We start from the raw sequence: 23,879 nt of genomic DNA, 5'->3' as shown, positions 1-23,879 counted from the left end.
CTGCTGTTTACAAATGATTCTTAACTTTCCTCCTGCAAGAACTCCAGCCATCTTGCTAAACTTCCTCCAACTCTTTTTCAAGTTCTGAGCTCCCACTATTGGCCCCCATTCACTGAAGCCTCAGCACTAGTATTCTTCTCTGTCCTGTTCCCCTGGTCATTTCTGGAGCCCTTGACACTCACATGGATGCTCTAACAATCATCTTCAGTCCCACTCTGGTAGTGGTGGCAGTGTAGTTGCTAAGTCATGTCAGTCCCCACTCCAGACTCAAGTATTTTGACTATACCATTTAAAACAACGATTTCAAGCACCAACACAAACCTCTCAGTTCACTTGTTCTTGCCCCAATCTGCAACAACCTGGACATCCAATCCTCATCTATGACCACCATACAAATGATGTCTTTCTCCTGTCTTTCCTTTTACCTCATTTAAATTCCAAGATCTATCACTATAATCATCTCCCTTCAAAATGTCTTCAGCTCCCTTGATCTTCCTTCCCTCTCTCCCCTACCATATTCACCTGGGAAAAAACCCACTCCTGGCTGAACCGGGTCCAAAATCAGAATACAACAGCTGAGAGTTGCTGATAAAAATCACAATTTGACTTGTTGTTTCGCACTTTTAAGTTTTTCCTCATACTTTCCAAGAATTCTCCATTCCCTTTGTAAGTTCACTTTTAAGATAAATACTCCATACTTCACACCTCTCTCCTTCAGCCTCTCATCTCACATCCTCACCCCCTCATTTCCAAGTGCTGACCACATCTTGTATATTACTGGAAAAAGAGAAGCACCCATCAGACAAGACTTCTGCATCCCCTACCATCAATACCTACCACCTTACCTGCCCCTGCTCCTACCTCACTCCCTCCGCTTGTGCACCGAACCTCTTCTCTCACCTTCTCAAGAACTTCCGCCCTGCACTTCTTTCATTGCTCTGCACCATCAGTTTTTCCTTCCTTATTGAATCATTTCCACCAACACATAAACCTCCTCTATATCTCCCATCTTTAAAAAAGAAGCTTCTTAATTCCAGATTCTCCTCTGGCAACCACCTGCTCCCTTCTCCTCCTCACAGCAACACTCGTCCAAAGCTGGTTGTGCTCACTCTTCACCTCTCTTTCACTATTCAGTCCTTTCCAAACTGACTTCATCCCACTACCCCCTGAAGCTACTCTTAGGAAGCTCACTGGGCAGGAAAGGGTTAATTTAGCAGGACTGAAATGTTCAAACTGGAACATCCGAAAGACAGGACTGGCCTTGACCAGCTTCTGAGAGATAACATCTAAGCCTTTGGAATATCCTGCCCGATTAGAGCACCTTTGTACCTCTGAGACCTTGGTTTATGCTAACAATGTGCTTTATGGTGAATACCAGTTTGGTTCACCTGAGGCCCTGGGCTACAATGTTATCGGTTTGACCTTGGGTGGGAGCTGAGGTCTGAGTAGTTAAGGTCAGTCATATGGACTGACCTAGGTGACTGTCTGCCAATAAAAACCCCAGATGCCAAGGCTTGAGCAAGCTCCCTGGTTGGCAATACTTCATGTGTTTTCACTCATTGTTGCTTCAAGAATTGAGCCCCACCTGTAAAAGTGCACTGGAAGAAGACAACTAGAAGCCTGTACTTGGTCTCTCCTGAACTTTGCCCTGTGTGTCTTCTCCTTTGCTGACTGTATCTATATCCTTTCACTCTAATAAACCATAATAAACATGATCATAAGGAATAGCTTTTTTGAGTCAAGAGTCCTTTTTGCAAATCAAACCTGGGGATAGTTTTGGGGACCCTCAAGACACAGTCACCACCAGTTGCTGAATCGAGTATACAATTCTCGGTCCCATTACAGCTCCTCTCTTCTCTCTTGAAACATGGCCCTGCTGGAGCTGGGACACACTCTCTCCCAGTTCTCCTCCCACTCTGGCTGTCCCTTCTCAGTCTCTCTTACTCTTCCTCCTCTCCCACTTGATAATCTCAGTAAATACTGCCAGGTGCAGTACTGATACTCAGAATAAATCTATGAAATCCTAATTTCCCTGGGTGACAGTCATGAAAACTGTGAGCCATAGAATGAACACATAACTTCCACCATAGCCCCCAAATTTTAACCCCTTCTAAGTCCCTACTATTTTCCTTAATTCTTATGTCATCTACTGGGTTCTATGTAGACTTCCTCATCTTCTAATTTTTATGCTCATTCAGCTTTTCTACATTTTCTTATCTTCTGTGTTTAGGTACATAGATGTCCATAAGGCATGCATTTCATTCAACATTTACTGCTATGCTGCATCTGTATTCCAATTTCAGCACTAGATACAGAGGCACATATCGCAGTCCTTGCTCTCAAGCTGCTTTCAGTACGGTGTCAGAGATAAACCTAGAGTGGCAACATGGTATGCAAAGTGTCCCAGCCACAAGCGTTTGATTCAGTGTTCTGAATGAAAGTTAAGAATCTGACACCCCCAAACCAACAAAACAGCATCTTCACAGTAAAAGCCTTAAAACGGACTTCTCACCCACCTCCTTATTTCCCCAGTTAGGCAGACAATGTGTTCTTGCATCCTGCGAAGACGGATTTCATAGCGCACATCTCTAGCTTGTGGGTTGTAGTTCCTGGCATAAAAGCCCCGCCAACAGGCCTGAAGCTTGGTGGCTGCTTCATTCAGTTTCTGGAGGGCAACTTTATCTTGTCCCAAAGGAACAGATTTCTGGGTTAACAGCCTGCAGGGAACTTTCTCTGAAGCTGTTTGAGACCTGGCTTCTTCACTGTCTGGCTGCGTATGGAAGACATTGCGTCCAACTGACTCAGGAAAAGACGTAAGACTGTGGGTGTGATCCTTCAAGCCAGCACTGGTGACTGTTGGCTCAGGACAAGGTAACAGTCCATCTTTCTCATTTATCTCTGTACCAACTTCACTTTTTGTCATCTGAACAGAATTCTCATTTGCAGCCCCCAAAGCCTTTTCCTCTTCCTTGTTTGATAAGTCCTGGTTTTCAGGCCCTTTCACAGATTCATCTGCAGCAGCAGCATCTTCTAGGCTTAAGTTAATGCCTTGCAGCCTCAGCTCCACTGTAGGTGATACTGGAGACAGTCCTGATGCAACTGGCATAAAAGTAGACTCTGAAGAGAGGAGACTGCAATTTAACTTGTCCTCATCGGTCTGGATGTCTTCCAGATGCAGGTCATTTCGAGAATATCTTGCAGTGTGTACAGGGGTTGGAAAGTTATTCTTAACAGCATGTGATTGGTCATCATGACTGCTTATCCCAACCCAAGAATTGACTTGGATGACGGGTTCTAAAAGAAATCAACAGAGTATCACTGGAAACAGTAAATATTTAAGGAGGGATTTTTTTTTTCAGTTGTATCCCTTTAATGAAATCTAATCCCTCAAATATAGTAAAAGGCAATGAAATCATTTCAGTAATTTCCTCCAAAATGCCTTAAAATATCAAACCAAATATTTTTAAGAAACTTAATTCTTGCAATAATCATAAAAATAATCAAAGTACTAGGTCAAGTCAAAAGGTTGCAGTCCTCTGAATGTTTTCAAAAATTAAGACTAAAAATTAACAGTTATATATGTCTGTGTATATTGCTGTTGTTTAGCCACTAAGTCGTGTTTGACTCTTTTGCAACATGACCCCATGGACTGTATAGCCTGCCAGGCTCCTCTGTCCATGAAATTTTCCAGGGAAGAATACTGGAGTGGGTTGCCATTTCCTTCTTTAGGGGATCTTCCTGACCCAGGGGTTGAACCCACATCTCCCGCATTGGCAGGTGGATTCTTTATCACTAAGAGAAAAGGGAAGCTGCCATTTGTGTAATATACATATATATATATATATATATATATATATATATATACACACACACACACAATCAAAGATCCAAATGTTCACTTGAGCTAACAAATAAAACATTCTGAAAATATGTACTATTTCCTGTTTTATGATACCAAATAGATCAAACAAAAAGGGACTGGAGATCAGTTAACTTCTTACCGCTTTCTGGGACAACCTGGCCATCTTGAATGGGGCTGGAATGCTCTGGCACAAGGGATGCCCTTGATTCAACAGGAGACGACTCTTCATTGTGGCTCTGGTTCATTAACTGCCTCTGGTGAAATCTAAAATCAGAATACCTCATGTGATTCAACACAAATCAAAAAAAGAAAGCTTCTCTGCTTCCTTCAACAATTCGACAGGTAACAATGTCAAGAAGGGAGAAGTTTACAAATTTTCAAAGTACATACATTTAATGACTTTGAATTACAAAGTCTAATGGGTAGAAAATGTTAAGAAATTTATTTTTAAATCACATAGTCAGACACCATCATAAATATACACATACACACAAACCTTCAAAGACAGGATCTCTGATGAAAGAAGTGACTACTAAAAATGCTTCTGGCTATATAACATTAGTATTTTTTTTTAATTTTTTTCTAAAAGTTTTATTTATTATTTATTTTTGGCTGTGTTGGGTCTTTATTGCTGTGCATGGGCTTTCTCTAGTTGTGGTGAGCAGGAGCTACTCTTCGTTCTGGTGCACAGGCTTCTCACTCCAAGTGGCCTCTCTTGTTGCAGAGCTCGGGCTCAGTAGCTGTGGTGCACAGGATTAGCTGCTCCACAGCATGTGCCATCTTCCCAGACCAGGAATCAAACCTGTGTCTCCTGCATTGCCAGGCGGATACTTAACCACTGGACTACCAGGGAAGTCTCTATAAGGTTAGTATTTTAAAGCCCATGTAAAACACCCACATTAAAAGAACAAATGAAGTTATTTTAAATCCCAGGCTGCCAGGCTGCGAGGCTCTCCCCACTCAGGAAATGACTAGCAAGCAATGCAGCTGCTGGGGAGGAAACCAGACTGCACTGCATGGTTTGGCTCCTCTGCAAGACTGCTGCGGTGATCAGGGCCCCAGGGATCCAGAAACATGGCTGCAGCACTCTCTCCAATCCTACTAACTCTGCAGGAAAGTCTCATCAGCCGCTACAGATAAATGCGCTCACCTCTGCTTGCTCAGAATCTTCTCTAGCTTGGCATCCTCTGCAGTTTGAAGGCCCAGCGTAGAAGTGAGAGGACAGACTGTAGCCAGATACTGGACAAGCTGGATGTGCTGGCCAGGCCGATATGCTCTCCCCTTGCCTTGACTATACAGCCATTCAGCTTTTAAACTGGAATTGGGGGACAGAAAGAAAGGCTGGTACTGGGGTAGACGAGACACATTTTCAAGCAATAATGATTTTCCTTCTTAATTTGCCTTTCCAGCATCACTAGATGTTTTTCATGAGTAACATTTAAGTTAAAAAGAAAAATTATCCTCTGCTTTACTCTCCTTACTCTTGTAATGGTTTAAACGTTTTTTTTTTTGCTTAGCAGCACTTCCAATGATTTGTACTAAATGGTTAAAAATTTTTTTTAATTACCTTCAAAAAAGCAATAAGTATTCTCTCCATTCACTGTCAAACTGAACTACCTAAATACATAAATTGTGTTTAAATCCATTAGCTCATAATGATAGTTTTTTTAAAGCCAACTGGTCACAGTTGAAGGATGCTAGTGAGCTACCATCTCATTATTTTTAAAACCTGATAAAGGGGGAGAATTAAATATTATTAATTCCATCTTTCCTATACAAACTATACCAATGAGTAACCAAATAGTTACTTCACAGAAGTATTCCAGCTTATTTAAAAATGAATTATAGAATTAAAATTTCACCATTTTGCAACTCTCAATGAATTAATGATTTAGGCATTGATCATTAATAGCCTCTCATAAGAGACAACCAGATACCATGTGCTTCTCAACAGGACCCAAAAAGCTGTCCTTGACCCACAAAAATCTGATCAAACCTCCACCTCCAACTACCCATTTACAGAAAACACAAAAGGGGAAAATATGTCAAAGCACATGGGGATGCAGCAATTGGCAAAATAAATACAGTAGGAAACTCTGTAGGACAAATAATCTGATTTCTTCAATAACCAAAAAGAGAAGAGAAAGCAAAGCAAAGAGACAGGGGGCCCATAGGAGATCTGAAAGCATCATCTTGGACCTCTAGCCAAGCTGACCTTTCAAATGACTCCAGCCCTGACTGTGATCACATCACAAGATCCCAAGTGAGAATGACCAAATCAGCACAGCCAACCCATGCAGCATGCAATAAACAATAAACTTTTAAGATACTGAAAAAGTGAGCAAGAAAGATATATTTTAAATACATCAGGCAATTACAATGTATGGCCTTATTTGGAACCAGTTTCCAAAATTCTATTTAAAAACAGCATTTATGAGGACTAAACGTAAGCACTTAATATTTGGTGTTATTAAGGAATTCTTGTTAAATTTTTTGAGATGTGATAACAGTATTGTAGTTATTTCTTTACAGACTGACATTTCCCAAACGTCCCACATACCTCCCAAATTGGAGTGATTATGAATAAGGCTGGAGTGATTATGTTTGGAGTGATTATGAATAAGGCTGCTATGAACATGCTTACGCAGTTTTTCTGGCATACATAAGCTCCTGTTTCTCTAGGGTATATAGCAGAGTCAAACTGTTGAGTCATAGGGTATTTATATGTTTAAATTCAGTAAATACTGTTAGTTTTTCAAAGTGACTGCATGATTTATACTCCTAGAACAGTTAATGAGACTGCTCTACATAGCCATCAAAACTAAACATATTGCTCATACTTCTAATTTTTGCTACTCTGGTGGGAGCTCCGTAACAACAAGGAAAAAAAATAATCTTTCTAAATTATCAAAAAGTCACTATAGTGGGGAGGGGAGTTATGATGAGTGGGACAAGGAACTCCGCAATGCTGGTTACATTTAGTCTTCTTTTCAATGGTTGATTATATAGATATTCTAAAGTATTACATTTAAACTATTTCTAAATTATATGCTATCACAACAAACTGGAAAATTCTTAAAGAGACGGGAATACCAGACCACCTGACATGCCTCCTGAGAAATCTATATGCAGGTCAGGAAGCAACAGTTAGAACTGGACATGGAACAACAGACTGGTTCCAAATAGGAAAAGGAGTACGTCAAGGTTGTATATTGTCACCCTGCTTATTTAACTTATATGCAGAGTACATCATGAGAAACGCTGGGCTGGATGAAGCACAAGCTGGAATCAAGATTGCCAGGAGAAATATCAATAACTTCAGATAGGCAGATGACACCAACTTCACAGCAGAAAGTGAAGAGGAACTAAAGAGCCTCTTGATGAAAGTGAAAGAGGAGAGTGAAAAAGTTGGCTTAAAACTCAATATTCAGAAAACTAAGACCATGGCATCTGGTCCCATCACTTCATGGGAAATAGATGGGGAAGCAATGGAAACAGTGAGAGGCTTTATTTTTTGGGGTTCCAAAATCACTGCAGATGGTGACTGCAGCCATGAAATTAAAAGACGTTTGCTCCTTGGAAGAAAAGTTATGACCAACCTAGACAGCATATTAAAAAGATACATTACTTTGCCAATAAAGGTCCATCTAGTCAAGGCTATGGCTTTTCCAGTAGTCATGTATGGATGTGAGAGTTTAAACTATTTAAACTATTTCTAAATTATATGCTATCACAACAAACTGGAAAATTCTTAAAGAGACGGGAATACCAGACCACCTGACATGCCTCCTGAGAAATCTGTATGCAGGTCAGGAAGCAACAGTTAGAACTGGACATGGAACAACAGACCGGTTCCAAATAGGGAAAGGAGTATGTCAAGGCTGTATATTGTCACCCTGCTTATTTAACTTATATGCAGAGTACATCATGATAAACGCTGGGCTGGATGAGTATAAGTATAAAAGTATAAGTATGAGAGAGTATCAAGAAAGCTGAGTGCCAAAGAATTGATGCTTTTGAATTCTGGTGTTGGAGAAGACTCTTGAGAGTCTCTTGGACAGCAAGGAGAACAAACCAGTCAATCCTAAAGAAAATCAGTTCTGAATATTTATTGGAAGGACAGATGCTGAAGGTGAAGCTCCAATACTTTGGCCACCTGATGGGAAGAACTGACTTATGTGAAAAGATCCTGATGCTGAGAAAGACTGAAAGCAGGCAGAAGGTATGGCAGAGGATGAGATGGTTGGATGGTATCACTGACCCAATGGACATGAGTTTGAATAAGCTCCGGGAGTTGGTGATAGACAGGGAAGCCTGGCGTGCTGCAGTCCATGGGGTCACAAAGAGTTGGACACTACTAAGTGACTGAACTGAACTGAACCCCACAGAGAGAGAATCAGAGACAGAAGCTACCCCCTCAAAAAAAGTCTACTCTTCCCAACCTCCTGAAGTCTCTGAAATTAGATATTTGCAAAACTTTAGGGAGAAAGTTTTTTAAAAAGATGCAAATTCACCTTTAAGTCACTTTGATTAAAACCATTTCCACAGTATAGAGACATAGCTTGTGAGGCATTGCCTGGCATTTCAGTGGTTAGGACTCCAAGCTCTCACTGCTGAGGGTCCAGGTTCAATCCCTAGTTGGGAAACTAAGATTCCATAAGTTGAGTGGTGCAGCCAAAAGCAAACAAACAAAAACCTCTTCAATTCCTAGTCCTTATCCCTAAGTAATGGGCTTCCCCAATGGCTCAGTAGCAAAGCATCCACCTGCAATGCAAGAGATGTGGGTTCGATCCCTGGGTTAGGAACATCACTTGGAGGTGGAAATAGGAATCCACTCCAGTATTACTACCTGGAAAATCCCATGGACAGAGGAGCCTGACAGGCTACAGTCCAAAGATTCAGAGCTGGACATGACTGAGCGACTGAACACACACACATTCCTAAGTAATAATGCCAATTATTATTTATTAAGCCCCTACCACATGATCAGTATGCTATACCCATTATTCTTAATCCTCAATCTTTAATCCTCAGAGCATACTTCAAAGTTAGGTACCAGATTTTACAGATGAGAAAACTAAAGATCAAAGAAGTTAAGGAAGTTGCCCAGGCCACACAGCTAATGGGTGGTAGGGAAAGATGTGAAGCTTTCTCTTGTCTCTCCTGACCAGGTCTCATTTCTCCTCCCAGGTCTCTTTTTATGCCAAACCCTTATCTCGGCCCATCTCACCATGGTACTTCCCACATATGAAAATGTTACCAGTCCTCCTCTCTCGGCCCATCTCACCATGGTACTTCCCACATATGAAAATGTTACCAGTCCTCCTCTCTCGGCCCATCTCACCATGATACCTTCCACATGTGAAAATGTTATCAGTCCTACTCCCCTAGAAAAATCTGGTAATGTCTTTCTCTTAAAAGAAAATCCAAGTAAATCCATATTCCAGCTTTAGAATTAACCAAGTTTGAAACACCAACAAGGTGTTTGAGTACAAAGCAGCACTCACTGCAGGAAAAAAGAAAAGCCACACTTGTCTGCAGGCAAACTAGAGCTGACATACGTCAGCCTTCCCCAGCACCACCACTGTGTAGCTCCTGGCTGCCATTCCTCACTGCCCCCACCCTGTTCACGAGATGAAAACAGAAGGGAGAAAGACAAGGAAAACCCTGTCAGTATCTACCACTCCTCCTTCCACTGGAAACCTCCCCCCTGCCACCCCAAGTGACCATCAGTCTCTGCAACAGAAGGACAAAAACGGTGAGGAAGAACATGATGTGAGTTGAGCCCATGAATGCACATATGTATGCAGTGAAAAGAGGAGGTGGAAGGAGGCAGTGATGAGGATAAAGTCATCTCAATTCTCACTATCCTCTCTAACTCCACCCCTTCTTGTCTACAACCTTGATCCTTACCTCCCCTATAGTTCTGATCCCACTGATCATGTGCCAGCTTCCAGAAGACCCCATCATGCAGGGGTCCTAGTTCTGAGCTGAAGAAATCATCAATGATCTAGAGAAAGGGGATTCCCACTTCCACTGCTTCATAGCTAGAAGGTGAGGATCAGTCAGTATGACTGCTACCAGCTCCAAATTGGAACTCTGCATGCATTTTCCCACAGTCACTTTCATAAAGAGTAGTTGGGTCCAAAGGTGTTGTTAATATTGCCTTTACAATATGATGGATACAAGTTTTTGTGGGACTGATCTAAAATCCCACACAGCACCCATAACATGGTCTCTATACAAAAATGCTCCAAGCCCCAAACAACTGAATAACAAAAGAATCTTTAGAATTCAATTTGTTGTATGTTGGGCATGAAATTAAACTCACTACCCCCAACCTCTAAGACTGATACTTATTTATTATTCTTTTTTAGAAAAGATAGAAAATCCTAAATGAACAGCACAGAGTCTACTAACCCGGGTCTCCCACGCCGCAGGCAGATGCTTTACCGTCTGAGTCAACAGGGAAGCCTACTATATAACTGTACTAATGACTAATTTCTAAATTCATATTTCAAGCAATATTCAGCTTCTTAATTTGTAGTAAGCTAGAAATGAGCTTGTCAGTTAATTTCCATGATAAATGTGACGTTAAAGGGGTTACGTTCACCTTTCCTTCTGAGAAATCATGTATCCATCTAGGACTCGGAGGCTTAGGCACCAGCTGACGATGTATGGCCGATAGTCGAACCCTGGGATGGAAGGTGTTGCCATCACACATGGATTGTTCATGATTGACAACTGTTCCAGTTCAGTTAAGGATGCCAGAAAAGAGACCTGGAACAAAGGACATCTTTGTTGAATGAAATGGACTACTCAGTGGCAAGCACAGGGCTTCTGCTGATTACACATCTCTGGAAGTTTGAGAATGCAACAATTTCCCTCTTGTTTTGAAAAGTGACAAGTAACACTCTTATATTATCCACTGATTCCAAAAATTCCAACAATATGGCCATCTGTTCTTGCTGCACAAAGTCCTTTAGAAAGTACTGCTTCCTAGCAAAGAGAACCCTATTTTGAAAACATTAATAGAAGCCAGAAAAAGGTACAGAGTATGCCTTATTAACGCCTTTAATGTAGATGTCCCTCCACCAATGATCACTTCTCAGTGGAGTAAAGAATGCAGCATTACAAATGAAATTAAGCCTTAATAACCTACTGACATTAAATAAAAGTGGAAAGAAAAATAATAGTCTTTTGGAGCCAAGTGTTTCACCCTGATAGCAGTTTCTTCCAAGATGCTCATCTAAAGCAAGCTCACCACCTTTTCCTGCATCTCTCCTGAGTTTCCAGCTCCCATGATCCCATAAGATACCCTCAAATTTTACCTCATTTAAGTCCCGGATTTCATTTTCTGCCAAAGAAAGTATAGCAAGACATCTGGGTAGATAAGCAGGTGCCATTCTAAGAGAGGTGATGATATTTCCATGTAACAGCAGGGTCTTGAAAGTAAAAATGCAATGAATTACAAATGGAAATAGACAAACTGGTCTATTTTAATAAAACCAAAATAAGGTATACAAAAGGAAGTGATCTATTTTACTATAACCTCTCATCACACATAAATCAAAGACTGTTAATGCTAGAAGGGTCCTAGGTGGTCATTTGGTCCAACTCTTTTTTCACATCCATATTCTAAGCTCAAGAAAGTTTAAAGACTTGCCAAAGAACATATGCTTAGTTTAGCAAAAGGCATGTTGCAAGTTATTTAAACTTGAGCACCTTTCAACATACTTGTTCATTTCCTTTTAAAACATCAAAATAGAGGGTGAGAAAAGTGAAAGAAAACATTCATTGAAACAAAGCTACAGGGAATTCCCTGGTGGTCCTGTGGTTAGGACTCTGAGCTTCCACTGCAGAGGGTATGGGTTCCATCCCTGGTTAGGGAAATAAGATATCCTGCGTGCCACCCAAACAACAACAACAAAAAAGAGAAACAATCAGGCAGCAACAACAACAAAAAAGAGAAACAATCAGGTAGAAAGCAAATTTTCCAAAAGAGAGAGATAATCCACAAACTACGATTTGCAACTATATGCTCTTGGTAACTTAAAACCTGAGGAAGGTAGAATGAACTTGATAAACCTGACTCAAATTCAAATTAAGACAGCAACAATGAAAAATAAACTGAAGACTCTCAACACCAGGATTCTGATAAAGTAATTATGCCTCCACTCTAGAAAGAAAAAAAAAAAACTTGCAATCATCTTTAGTTCATTTGAATTATCTCAGTATCTGACTACATCAAATTGTTTAAAGTAATTGTTGCTAAAAATGATTTCTGCTAAAAAAATGGCAAAAGTTGAGCTAATAATACTATTTCTGAGGCTTAATGAATTCATCTATGCTAATGATATCCAACGGAGTTAAAATATGGAAAAAGCCTACTCATGTTTTATGAAGCTGTTGATTCCAACTGTTACATATTTATTTTATTGCATTCCCCTCCATAAAAAGTGCTATAGGCCACAGACTTTCTAAAGTGAGGTTAATTTTGATAATTTAATAATATCTACCACTAAAAGGAAATAGCAATCTTCAGTGTCAAACAGGAATGATTATTCTTAACCCCACCAACACGTTATGCACTAGTGATGCTACACAACTAAAGTTGCTAATGTTGACGGATTAGGCATGAAGGGAATTTCATCATGTTTGTTGAACAGTAAATAAGCATTAACTTTAACTACAATGACCAGTTTCAGTTAAAGTAAATCAGTAATAGAAATTAACAACAAAAAGTTTCATACTTAATTTCTGGTATAGTAAGGAGATCCAACCAGTCCACTCTAAGGGAGATCAGCCCTGGGTGTTCTTTGGAGGGACTGATGCTAAAGCTGGAACTCCAGTACTTTGGCCACCTCATGCAAGAGCTGACTCATTGGAAAAGACTCTGATGCTGGGAGGGATTGGGGGCAGGAGGAGAAGGGGACGACAGAGGATGAGATGGCTGGATGGCATTACCAACTCGATGGACATGAGTTTGAGTGAACTCCGGGAGTTGGTGATGGACAGGGAGGCCTGACGTGCTGTGATTCATGGGGTTGCAAAGAGTCCGACATGACTGAGCGACTGAATTGAACTGAACTTAATAGAATTTTTATCATAATGAACACAATTTATTCTTGCAGACCTATATATATATGGATCAATTAGGTCACTTTCTCGTGGTATTTTAGTATAAAATTTCAGAAATGACATAGAAAACACACTTACCTTCAGTGATACCAATTTAGATAGATCACCTATCTGGGGTATGTTATTGTCTGATAAATCGAGATGTTGTAGAGAGGTGCAGGTGTTGATTTGTTCCATGGCCTATTACAAGAAAAGGAAATGTATTTCATGCACACAATATCAAAAAATTCAAGTCTTCCCTACTTTCTTGTAGCTGACCCTCTTCCCTCTTTCTTATTGTCAGAAGCAGAGGAACAGTGCTTCGCAAGAGAAAGACAAGGCAGTGCCAACAGAATTTGGCATATTGTTATATAGCAAGTTTCTACCTTCATTATCCCTCTAAATCAGAGGATCATATCATGCCAGATACTTACAGCTTGAAGGACAATGATGACACATGACAGTTGATATAGCATAGAGTTTACAAGTTAACATTGGAGCTAAACTGCCTGGATTCAAATCCTGGCTCAGCAACTTCTTGACTATGTGAGCTTAGGCAAGTTACTTAACTTCTCTGTACTTCAGTTTCTTCATCTATATAATACACATAAAGATTGTACCTGCTTTATAGGCTGTCATGAGACTGAATGACTTAAAACAGTTAAGGTGGTTAGAAGAGCAAACCTTACATGCTTGATAAGTCAGTTCTCTTCATTTAATACAGTTCCCTTGTCTACAATATCAAAAAATAAGACAGAAAACAAAAAATACAATGAAAAAAAAAAAAAGATACGGAAATACTGATTAACTTACCCAAAATGATAGAGTTACTAAGTGGTGGAAGCAGGACCAGAATTGAGAGCTCCTGACTTTTAAAACAGTATATTCTCCACTGTACCATTAAACATGCTTAATTCTGCATGAATTAAGAGCTTAATTCTGCATGAATTTTCAAAAATTTTTTTTTTGAGTTTATGGTAACTGAAATTATCTCTGGGGAATGGGAGTGGATACTTTCATTTTTTATTCTACTTAATTCTCTACTGCTTAAATTCCTTTTTCATAGCAAATACTTTTGTAAAGTTAAAAAACACTACTAAAAAAAAAAGAAAGAAAGAATTCACCTTGAGATTATTTCCTGCCAAATTCAGCCATTCCAAATGAACTAGTTCCTTTAGGCCTTCCACATAGCCAATGCTATTATGAGGCAAATTTAACACCCTGAGTTGGGTCAGTTTGGCTACACCCATCATCCGCACCAGCCTATTATTAGCCACTGACAACTGAGGAAAGAAAACATATCATTATTCTTAGGCTAAAATATAAATATTACTTTCACATTAGGGTGGTTAAAAAGATTTGTTTATATGGTCAAACATTCCCAAATATATAAACTAAGTTTATACTTTTCACATATATTGTCTAAATATTCTGCAGTGTAACTATTTATTATTGCAGTCACTCCTAAGCAATAGAAAATAGAGATAAAGTTGAACAATCCCACACCTCCTCCAAGTACTAAAAGAAAATATTTTCAACACAGCAACTACTTGAGAATGTGAACTCCACAATAATGGAGTCCTTACTTTGTCTCCATCAAAATCTAGAACAATGTCAGACACATAAGAACGGTCCAATAAATGTTGAATGAACGAATGAATCAACTCTTTACCTCCACCATGAGGTAACATAAAATGTTATGTTATTTAGCCAACATAAAATGTTTTCTGTTTTAACAAATGCTCTTTGTATAGTCTACTTTAAAGTGACTTTAAAATTAACAAAAAGTGTTAATTTTCAGGAGAAATTTTAAAATTATCACTTAATAGTCATCATGCGAAAATTAATTTTTAAATTTTTTACTATTTTATTTTAAAATTTATTTTAGCTATTAATTCTTTTTAATTTAAGGTAATACCTACTACTTTCTAGGTTTACAGAGTTACATTTGTTATCTTACTGCTTTATTTTGTATAATAACAAACTGGTCTTATATAACTATTTCCCCTACATAGCAATACCTACCTGTACTAATCGTTTGCATTTCTCAAGATTTTCCAATTTAATAATCTGATTTTTATCCAGAATCAAAGTATGAATATCAGCTTCACAGGGTAAGTTTGGGCTTAATTTCTGTAGCCCTTGCCCTGACCAATTGACCACTGATCCTTGAAAAGAGAAGGGAAATTGTTAGAAAACACAAATACAAAGCTGAGCACAGGGATAAAATTATATTCATAAAATCTTATACATTTAGAGTTAGAAAACACTAAAGTAAAATAAATATCAAGAGTTTAAAACTAAAGCAATCGATTTTTAAGTGACTACAGAATGAAATTATTCACTTTCCCTTAGAAGTATCAGATTATATCTAGATTTCAATATTCACATATGGATGTGAGAGTTGGACCATAAAGAAGGCTGAGTGCCAAAGAATTGATGCTTTTGAACTGTGGTATTGGAGAAGACTCTTGAGAGTCCCTTGGACTGCAAGGAGATCCAACCAGTCCATTCTAAAGGAGATCAGTCCTGAATATTCATTGGAAGGACTGATGCTGAAGCTGAAACTCCAATACTTTGGCCACTTGATGAGAAGAACTGACTCTTGGAAAAGACCCTGATGCTGCGAAAGTCTGAAGGCAGGTGAAGGGGAGGACAGAGGAGGAGATGGTTGGATGCTATCATCTACTCAACGGACATGAGTTTGAGCAAGCTCTGGGAAATGGTGAAGGACAGGGAAGCCTGGCACGCTGCAGTCCATGGGGTCACAAAGAGAGGGACATGACTGAGTGACTGAAGAACAACAACTCAAGTTTCTGTGATATTAAATACTCTGGAATTCTTCACATTTAAATGTGAACTATTATTCCATATTTTATGCCTAAGTAATGACAGTATTTTTTTAGATGTAACTAATCTTTTGATAGAGATCAACCTGCTTACAATCTAACTACCAGTATACCATAACGTGCCCAAACTATTTTGAAAATCAAAGTATTAGTTATGTTGACTTATCTACAAGATGGGAATAATATACCTACTTCATTACATTTATATGGAGATGAAAATCGAAACCGTATGAACAGCACTTAATCCCATTCCTGGCACACAGCATTCAATTATATGATTTGGTATACTTAAAAGATGTTCAAATTCTGGCTCCACTAAACACGGTGGTTTATTGGGCAAGTTATTGATCTCTTTGAGGCTCACTTTTCTACTAAGATAGGAATACTTATAATAATACCTGCCTTATAATGTTGTTACAGAGAAAATGAGATAATGTTTTAAAAAAAAAGACACTCAGAACATTATCTGGCTCATATAAAAAGTGCTCTATAAATGTTAACTGCTATTATTATCAGTACATTTATAGCCGCGGTGGGCTGGGGAGGTGGAGTTTAAGAGTAGTAGATATCTGAGGGGGGAGGGGCTAGAGAAACTGACAATTTCAAATTTCTACCCAGATTAAGATAACTGCGGGAAATAATTATGCAAGATAGCTCTCCTGAAGGATATCAACGTTTTTCCATTGTCGAATGGCTTCTAGCATTTGGGAGGACAGGTGGTCATTGGATTTAAGAGTTTGATGAAAGCTATATACCGACCCAGGAAAATGCGGAGCCTCTGCACACAATTCAAAGGGATCGAAACACCTCTTCGACCCTCTCTCTCACACAATGAGCCAGAACTAAGTGGTGGAAAAGGGCCTCGACCCTCCGCCCTGCCTGTGACCCAGAGCTTCCGAGCTGTAACCAAAACAAAGGAGCTCCGCTCCCACAGCACCCACGGAAGCACCCACGCCCCGCGCTCCGCTTGGCAGCGACCAAACGAGATCCCAGAATACCGTCTGCATAACAAGGGGTGGTGAACTGTGGGCTCTGAACAATCCTCAGATTTTATCTTGGCCACTGGGACACTTCCAAGAAAGGGCCCAACGTCAATCTAGGGAACTGTGTTAGATAAGTTTCTTGAATGTTCTAGGAACTGAGAGAAAGGGGGAGATCCTGTAGTTTTCACCTGGGTACCCAGAACTCAACGTAGACATCCAAGAACGGTCACCGGAGCCAGAAACCCGCAGACCAGGTATCCTTAAGAGCGCGGGATCCGCGGCGCCGGGTAGCGCTAAGGTCTTCGGGGGCTTGTAGTCCCTTGCTTGGACCTCGCCGCGACGCCGCAGACCGAGGCAGCGCCCAAGGGACTACAACTCCCAGAGGGCAGCGCGCCTCCGCGAAGCCCACAACTCTGCATCAAAAGAACTGGTCCAGAACGGCACCCATTAAACCTAGTCTTCTTCTCTCCACCTCGCAACTATTTAATTCAGTTCTATGGAGTAAACCTTGGCACCCAAGGGTCGGGATCGCCTTACCTTCTCCAGGAGGCAAAGCCGCGGCGGCACACGCCGCCGCCATACTTCCCGCTTGCTGTTAATACCAGGCAACCGTCCTCCGACTGCTCGGTGGAGCTAGTGGTCGGGAGGAGCGAGCTTGAAACTACAGCTCCCAGGATGCACGGCACCCAAACGGCCCAATTGGCTGCCTGAAATTAATGATGCGAAACCCAGGTTAGAATCTAAGCAGCAATGAGTTTGGGAAACCTGGTCAACTCCCTAATTTGGCAGAGAAGCAAACTATTATTAAATGATCATTTCGCTCTCTTTTCTAGATGTTTTAGAAATTTGACACTTTTATCATCGGAATGATTATAAGGTCTCTACTCTATGCAGACCGAATTTGAGGACTTACTGCTAGAAGTTTAGCAATGGGCGGGGGCGGGCGGTGCGGGGTAGGGTAGGAGAGGTGCTGCCCCCTTTATTGACATTTCTGAATAAGTTCAAAGTGTTCAACTCTGCTATAGAGGATTTTGTTTAGTCAAAATCGATACGTCTTATTTAAAATTTAGTTAAACCATGTTGGGATAGAAGCTTTTATACAGTATCAAATATTTAAGTAGTTGTTCTTGAATAGTTAACAGAACTTTAGACCTAGAGGTGTATTTAATAAGTATTGAGTGAGTGAGTGTGAAGTCACTCAGTCGTGTCCGACTCTTTGTGACCCCATGGTACTTAGCCCACCAGGCTCCTCTGTCCATGGAATTTTTTAGGCAAGAGTACTGGAGTGGGTTGCCATTTCCTTCTCCAGGGGATCTTCCCAACCCAGGGATTGAACCTGGGTCTCCCGCATTGTAGGCAGATGCTTTACCATGGAAGCCCGTTATAATAAGTATAAAACTCAGAATTTTTCCAAGCAGTATACAAAAGAAGTTTACAGTAAAGTCTCCAAACTAAAAAATTACACTGCCTTACTGTAGGGGACTTTTGATATGACTATTAACATGCTAACTAGTGTGATTGTAACTATGAACTCAATAAGCTTTCAGGGAATGGAGAAAGAAATAGAAACTATAATCTTCAGAGAAGACTTGAAGGAGGAAGTGAAATGGAGCTAAGGCTTAAAAGATGGGTGGACTCTAAACAGTTCAGAAGTACAAGATGAAAAGACAGCACAGACTGCACGTGGAGGCAGGTGGTAATGAAACTAATCTGATGGCACCCGACAATGTGGAGCTTCCAATTTCCACTACCTACTCCTTCACTCCCTCTTGCAATCTTTATTCTGAATTTCCGTCTTTCTGAGACAGCCATGTCCAACATCTCTGATAATTTGTTTGAAAAAAATCCCTGTAACTCATGCTTCTAGGTTTCCAGGCAATTGATTCTGTGAGCATTCCCTCCTTCCTGGATCCTCCTTCTCTCTGACTACAGCTGCTTTAATTTAAAATAAATAAATAAACAAACCCTGTTTCCCACTGTGTTAGTCTGAAGACAAATTTCCTAGCTCTCAAGAGGGAATTAAGACTAGGAATTTTTTTCCTTCTAACCAAGAACCCCCTTATGTAGAAAGCACAGTCTTACTATACAGGTATAAGAAAAATGTAAGCCTGAATTCTTTCTCCTACTAACCTTTGTTCCCTGGAACAGTCGGTGAAGTCTGAGGTGAATTTCTAGCTCATGGAACAAGAAAGGGTTCACAGTTCTCTCCAACTTTGCAGGGTAGTGACTTGGGAGGGGGCTCCTGGAAGCCCAGAAGGTATTTGAGGAGCACAGGTTTCTGCTAGTTTACAGCAATAGCACAACCAGAGTTTGGTTTGGTTTGTCTGACCTGGTTTCTTGAGAAAAGGGCCAAAGAACTCACTTTATGGGGTTAACTGAGTATAGTCATAGCTCCTAAAGAGAGCAGCCATAGTCCCTGGGCAGAGTCTCACATGCCCAAGTGAACCAGCAACACTTTATAATCATACCACAGACACTTTTGTACTTCAGCCTTTGCATCCAAAATCAAATTGCTACACTTTAACTAAATTGCTTCATTTTGTATATTCCTTAAACCCTGCAATGCACTCTCCAGGCAATTTGGAGAATTCTACTGAACAAGGCCATGAACTTCTCAACAAGGCAGCATTTCTTGGCCGGCCCAGAAACCCACAAGAAAGACTTTCCCTCCTATCAGCCCAGTATACTTGATTTCTGCAACAGCTGATCGCCTTGACTCATCTTCCCCATCTCTGATTCATCTGCCCATTGCTACTAGCATGATTTAAGTAAAACAACACATTTTATCATATTAATTCCCTCCTCAAAAACTTCTCTCTTGAAATTTAACTTTCTAGGTCAACCATAACCTGGCCTCACCCTACTTCCCACTATTCATTCCACTAGTTTTCACTTGGTGCTTTTGATTGAGGGACTGACAAAATGAAACTTGTGTTTCAGAAAGGTTAAATTGCTCATATGACAAGAATGAATTGAAAGGTAGAATAGTGGTAGGAAGGAGACTGTTGGAATAGGAGATGGTAACCTTTTACAGAGTAGTTTCAGGAGAGTACTATGTACAAGTTTAAATAACATGAAGTTAAGAGACTAGGTAGACAGAAAACTGGAACAACATTTTGGATAGTGCCATTCTCTTGACAAACAAAAGAGATTTTTCTAATTAGGGTGAGAATTTATATTTGAAAGAAGTATAATAACTTCAAAGTTTTAAAACTAAGATGTTATTAATCTAAAGAATTTTGACACTGTAAACATTTTGCAAATGTGCCTTTTTACAATAAAAGCTTTTTATCTGATTTATGTTTTTTTATGTGACTTTTTGTGTTTATGTGAAGATTTGTAGTTCAGTCGCTCAGTTGTGTCTGACTTAGTGACCCCACAGACTGCTGCACGCCACATTTCCCTGTCCTTTACCATGTTATTAATCTAAAGAATTTTGACACTGTAAACATTTTGCAAACGTGCCTTTTTACAATAAAAGCTTTTTATCTGATTTATGTTTTTTTATGTGACTTTTTGTGTTTATGTGAAGATTTGTAGTTCAGTCGCTCAGTTGTGTCTGACTTAGTGACCCCACGGACTGCAGCACGCCACATTTCCCTGTCCTTTACCATGTTCCGGAGCTTGCTCAATCTCATGTCCATTGAGTCGGTGATGCCATCCAACCATCTCATCCTCTGTTGTCCCCTCTCTTCCTGCCTTCAATGTTTCCCAGCATCAGGGTCTTTTCCAAGAGTCGGCTCTTTGCATCAGGTGGCCAAAGTGTTGGAGCTTCAGCTTCAGCATCAGTCCTTCCAAAGAGTATTCACGGTTGATTTCCTTTAGGATTGACTGGTTTAATCTCCTGGCAGCTCAAGGGACTCTCAAGAGTCTTCTCCAACACCACAGTTCAAAAGCATCAATTCTTTACTGCTCAGCCTTCGTTATGGTCCAACTCTCACAACCGTACATGACCACTGGAAAAACCATAGCTTTGACTATACAGACCTTTGTCAGGAAAGTAATGCCTCTGCTTTTTAATACACTATCTAGGTTTGTCACAGTTTTTCTTCCAAGGAGCAAGTGCCTTTTAATTTCATGGCTTCAGTCACCATCTGCAGTGATTTAGGAGCCCAGGAAAATAAAGTTTTACTTATCACTTTGTCTCTCACTGAATTCTTTATACGATGACACATCAAGAACCTGAGGTTCATTATGTCCTGAGACCAGGTGTGATCTTAGTTAAAAGACCATGGGTTCAAGTCCCAATCTGATTTACACGATTTCAGAACCAGTGAATGATTGCCAGCCCACCATTCTCCAAAGCAGTGAGATTACAGGAAGGCTATCAGAACAGTCTTAAAGCATCAGTCCTAAATAGCATGAAATATCAGGGCCAAAATAATGTAGAAGAGTTCGCCATCTGAAGATGAGATACTAATCACTTGTATTCCTCCTAAATATCAGCTAAAATCTGAGAAAGAGAAGAGGTGAAAGTATAAATAAATTTCAAAAATAAAGTTACTGTGATATACTTTTCAGATGTCTTTATCAAACTGGGAAGAAGCTTTTATTTAAAAGAATAATAAACTTAAAAAAAATTTTTTTTAAAGAATAATAAAGGAATCCTTGACAGTTTTATTTAGAGTGCTTCTAAAAGTCAGTGAAACCTATGTAAGTGATTTATCATATTTCCAGTTGAAAATTAAGCAAATGTTTAAATAAAGTGTAATTTTAATTTATACTTGGAAGACTAAGGTCTTAAAAGCTCAAAAAGTTCATTTCTATAAAAGTGGTAGTTTTACTTTCTATCCTCCCTCCCAACTTAACTCATTTTTTTTAAAAAAAATGGTGTAACTGTTAATTTTATGTGTCAACTTGGCTGGGCCATAGTACCCAGATACATGATCAAACATTATTTTGGATGCCTTCTGTGAGTGTTTTGGGATAAGATTTACATTTAAACTGGCAGACTTTAAGTAAAGCAGATTGTCCTCCATAATGTGGGTCAGCCTCATCCAATCAGCTGCAGATCTAAATATTTAGAACAAAAGACTGACCTCCAGGAACAACAAGGAATTCTCAGGCAGACAGGCTCTGGACTTGAACTACAACACTGGTTCCTTGCACGGTCTCCAACCTGCCCGCAAACCCTGCCGATTTTTTAAACCCTAGGCTTCATAATCATGCGAGCCAGTTCCTTAAAAGAAACCTCTTCGTATATTTGTGCACATGGAGAACCCTGACTAATAAAGGGGGGAGAGAAGTATTCAACTTCCAACTAGATATCAAATACTGAAGTCTTCATTCGGTAATTATATATGATTGTCCGCCTCATTTGGGGTTCCATTGACATCAGCCAGAGATAGGACAAATTTGGCCAATTCAGAGAAAAATTTCTCTGAAGAGAAAGAAAATTCAGAGTAACAGTAAATTATGTGTCTCTCATATAGGGCATATGCCAGTGTTGCTGATACAAGTGATCTAACTATAGTAATTATCGGAATAGCTTTCCTACATAGTTATTTGAGCTCAGAATGTTACAAAAGTTTTCAAGAGTTCGCAAAAAATAACCTCCAAAGGAGTCTAAATATATCTTTAGTTGTTCTCTTTGTCCTTCAGGATATATTTTCTATTTTAAAACAATGCAGCATGTATCAGCTTTAAAGAAAAAAAAAGTTGCTGTAAAAATCTTAGAAAATACAGGCAAGCAAAAAGTAAATATAAAAATCTTCCATAATTCCCCTACCCAGAGATAATCACTGGTAACATGTTAGTGTGTTTCCTTTTAAACTATTTTTATCCACTGGACTCCCTGCCTCTGTATTTTAACAAAAATGGATATATACTGTACATGGATTTGGGACTGGTATTTTCATGTAACATGTTTTATAAATTTCCCTGTGACTTCAGTTCAGTTAAGTTGCTCAGTTGTGTTCGACTCCTTGTGACCCCATGGACTGCAGCACGCCAGGCCTTCCCTGTCCATCACCAACTCCCGGAGTTTATTCAAATACATGTCCACTGAGTGATGGACATGTGATGCCATCCAACCATCTCATCCTCTGTCATCCCCTTCTCCTCCTGCCTTCAATCTTCCCCAACATCAGGGTCTTTTCCAATGAGTCAGTTCTTCGCATGAGGTGGCCAAAGTATTGGCGTTTCAGCTTCAGGATCAGTCCTTCCAATGAATATTCATGACTGATTTCCTTTAGGATGGACTGCTTGGATGTCCTTGCAGTTCAAGGGACTCTCAAGTGTCTTCTCCAGCACCACAATTCAAAAGCATCAATACTTTGGCCCTCAGTTTTCTTTATAGTCCAACTCTCACATCCATACATGACTACTGGAAAAACCATAGCTTTGACTAGACGGACCTTTGTTGGCAAAGTAATGTCTCTGCTTTTGAATATTCTGTCTAGGTTGGTCATAACTTTTCTTCCAAGGAGCAAGTGTCTTTGAATTTCATGGCTGCAGTCACCATCTACAGTGATTTTGGAGCCCCTCAAAATAAAGTCTGTCACTGTTTCCATTGTTTCCCCATCTATTTCCCATGAAGTGATAGGACCAGATGCCATGATCTTAGTTTTATGAATGTTGAGTTTTAAACCAACTTTTTCACTCTCCTCTTTCACTTTCAATAAAAGGCTCTTTAGTTCCTCTTTGCTTTCTGCCATAAGGGTGGTGTCATCTGCATATCTGAGGTTACTGATATTTCTCCCAGCAATCTTGATTCCAGCTTAGGCTTCATCCAGCCCAGCATTTCTCATGATGTACTCTGCATATAAGGTAAATAAGCAGGGTGACAATATACAGCCTTGACGTATTCCTTTCCCTATTTGGAACCAGTCTGTTGTTCCACATTCAGTTCTAACTGTTGCTTCTTGACCTGCATACAGATTTCTCAGGAGGCATGTCAGGTGGTCTGGTATTCCCATCTCTTTCAGAATTTTCCAGTGTGTTGTGATCCACACAGTCAAAGGCTTTGGCACAGTCAATAAAACAGATATTTTTCTGGAACTCTCTTGTTTTTTCGATGATTCAGTGGATGTGGGGAATTTGATCTCTGGTTCCTCTACCTTTTCT

At 39.9% G+C, this 23,879-nt stretch overlaps 1 protein-coding gene across 3 annotated transcripts in view; it reads right to left on the bottom strand.

Moving 5' to 3' along the window:
- CEP97 (centrosomal protein 97) overlaps window positions 1–23,879 on the bottom strand; it is a 35,315-nt gene that overhangs the window by 7,555 nt on the left and 3,881 nt on the right. The window contains exons 2-10 of one of the 3 annotated variants that reach the window (XM_061426844.1): window positions 17,352–17,521; window positions 15,008–15,150; window positions 14,107–14,265; window positions 13,082–13,183; window positions 11,194–11,307; window positions 10,476–10,642; window positions 5,013–5,177; window positions 4,002–4,126; window positions 2,517–3,294 (exon numbers count right to left, since the gene is read on the bottom strand). In XM_061426844.1, coding sequence (XP_061282828.1) covers window positions 2,517–3,294; window positions 4,002–4,126; window positions 5,013–5,177; window positions 10,476–10,642; window positions 11,194–11,307; window positions 13,082–13,183; window positions 14,107–14,265; window positions 15,008–15,150; window positions 17,352–17,394 — 1,796 coding nt within the window. In that variant the 5' untranslated portion in view covers window positions 17,395–17,521. The other 2 variants (XM_061426851.1, XM_061426862.1) reach the window with 2 other exon arrangements.

Source organism: Bos javanicus, chromosome 1, assembly GCF_032452875.1.
Source record: "Bos javanicus breed banteng chromosome 1, ARS-OSU_banteng_1.0, whole genome shotgun sequence".
NCBI classification, from domain to species: domain Eukaryota; kingdom Metazoa; phylum Chordata; class Mammalia; order Artiodactyla; family Bovidae; genus Bos; species Bos javanicus.
This window is presented reverse-complemented; position numbering and strand designations above follow the sequence as displayed.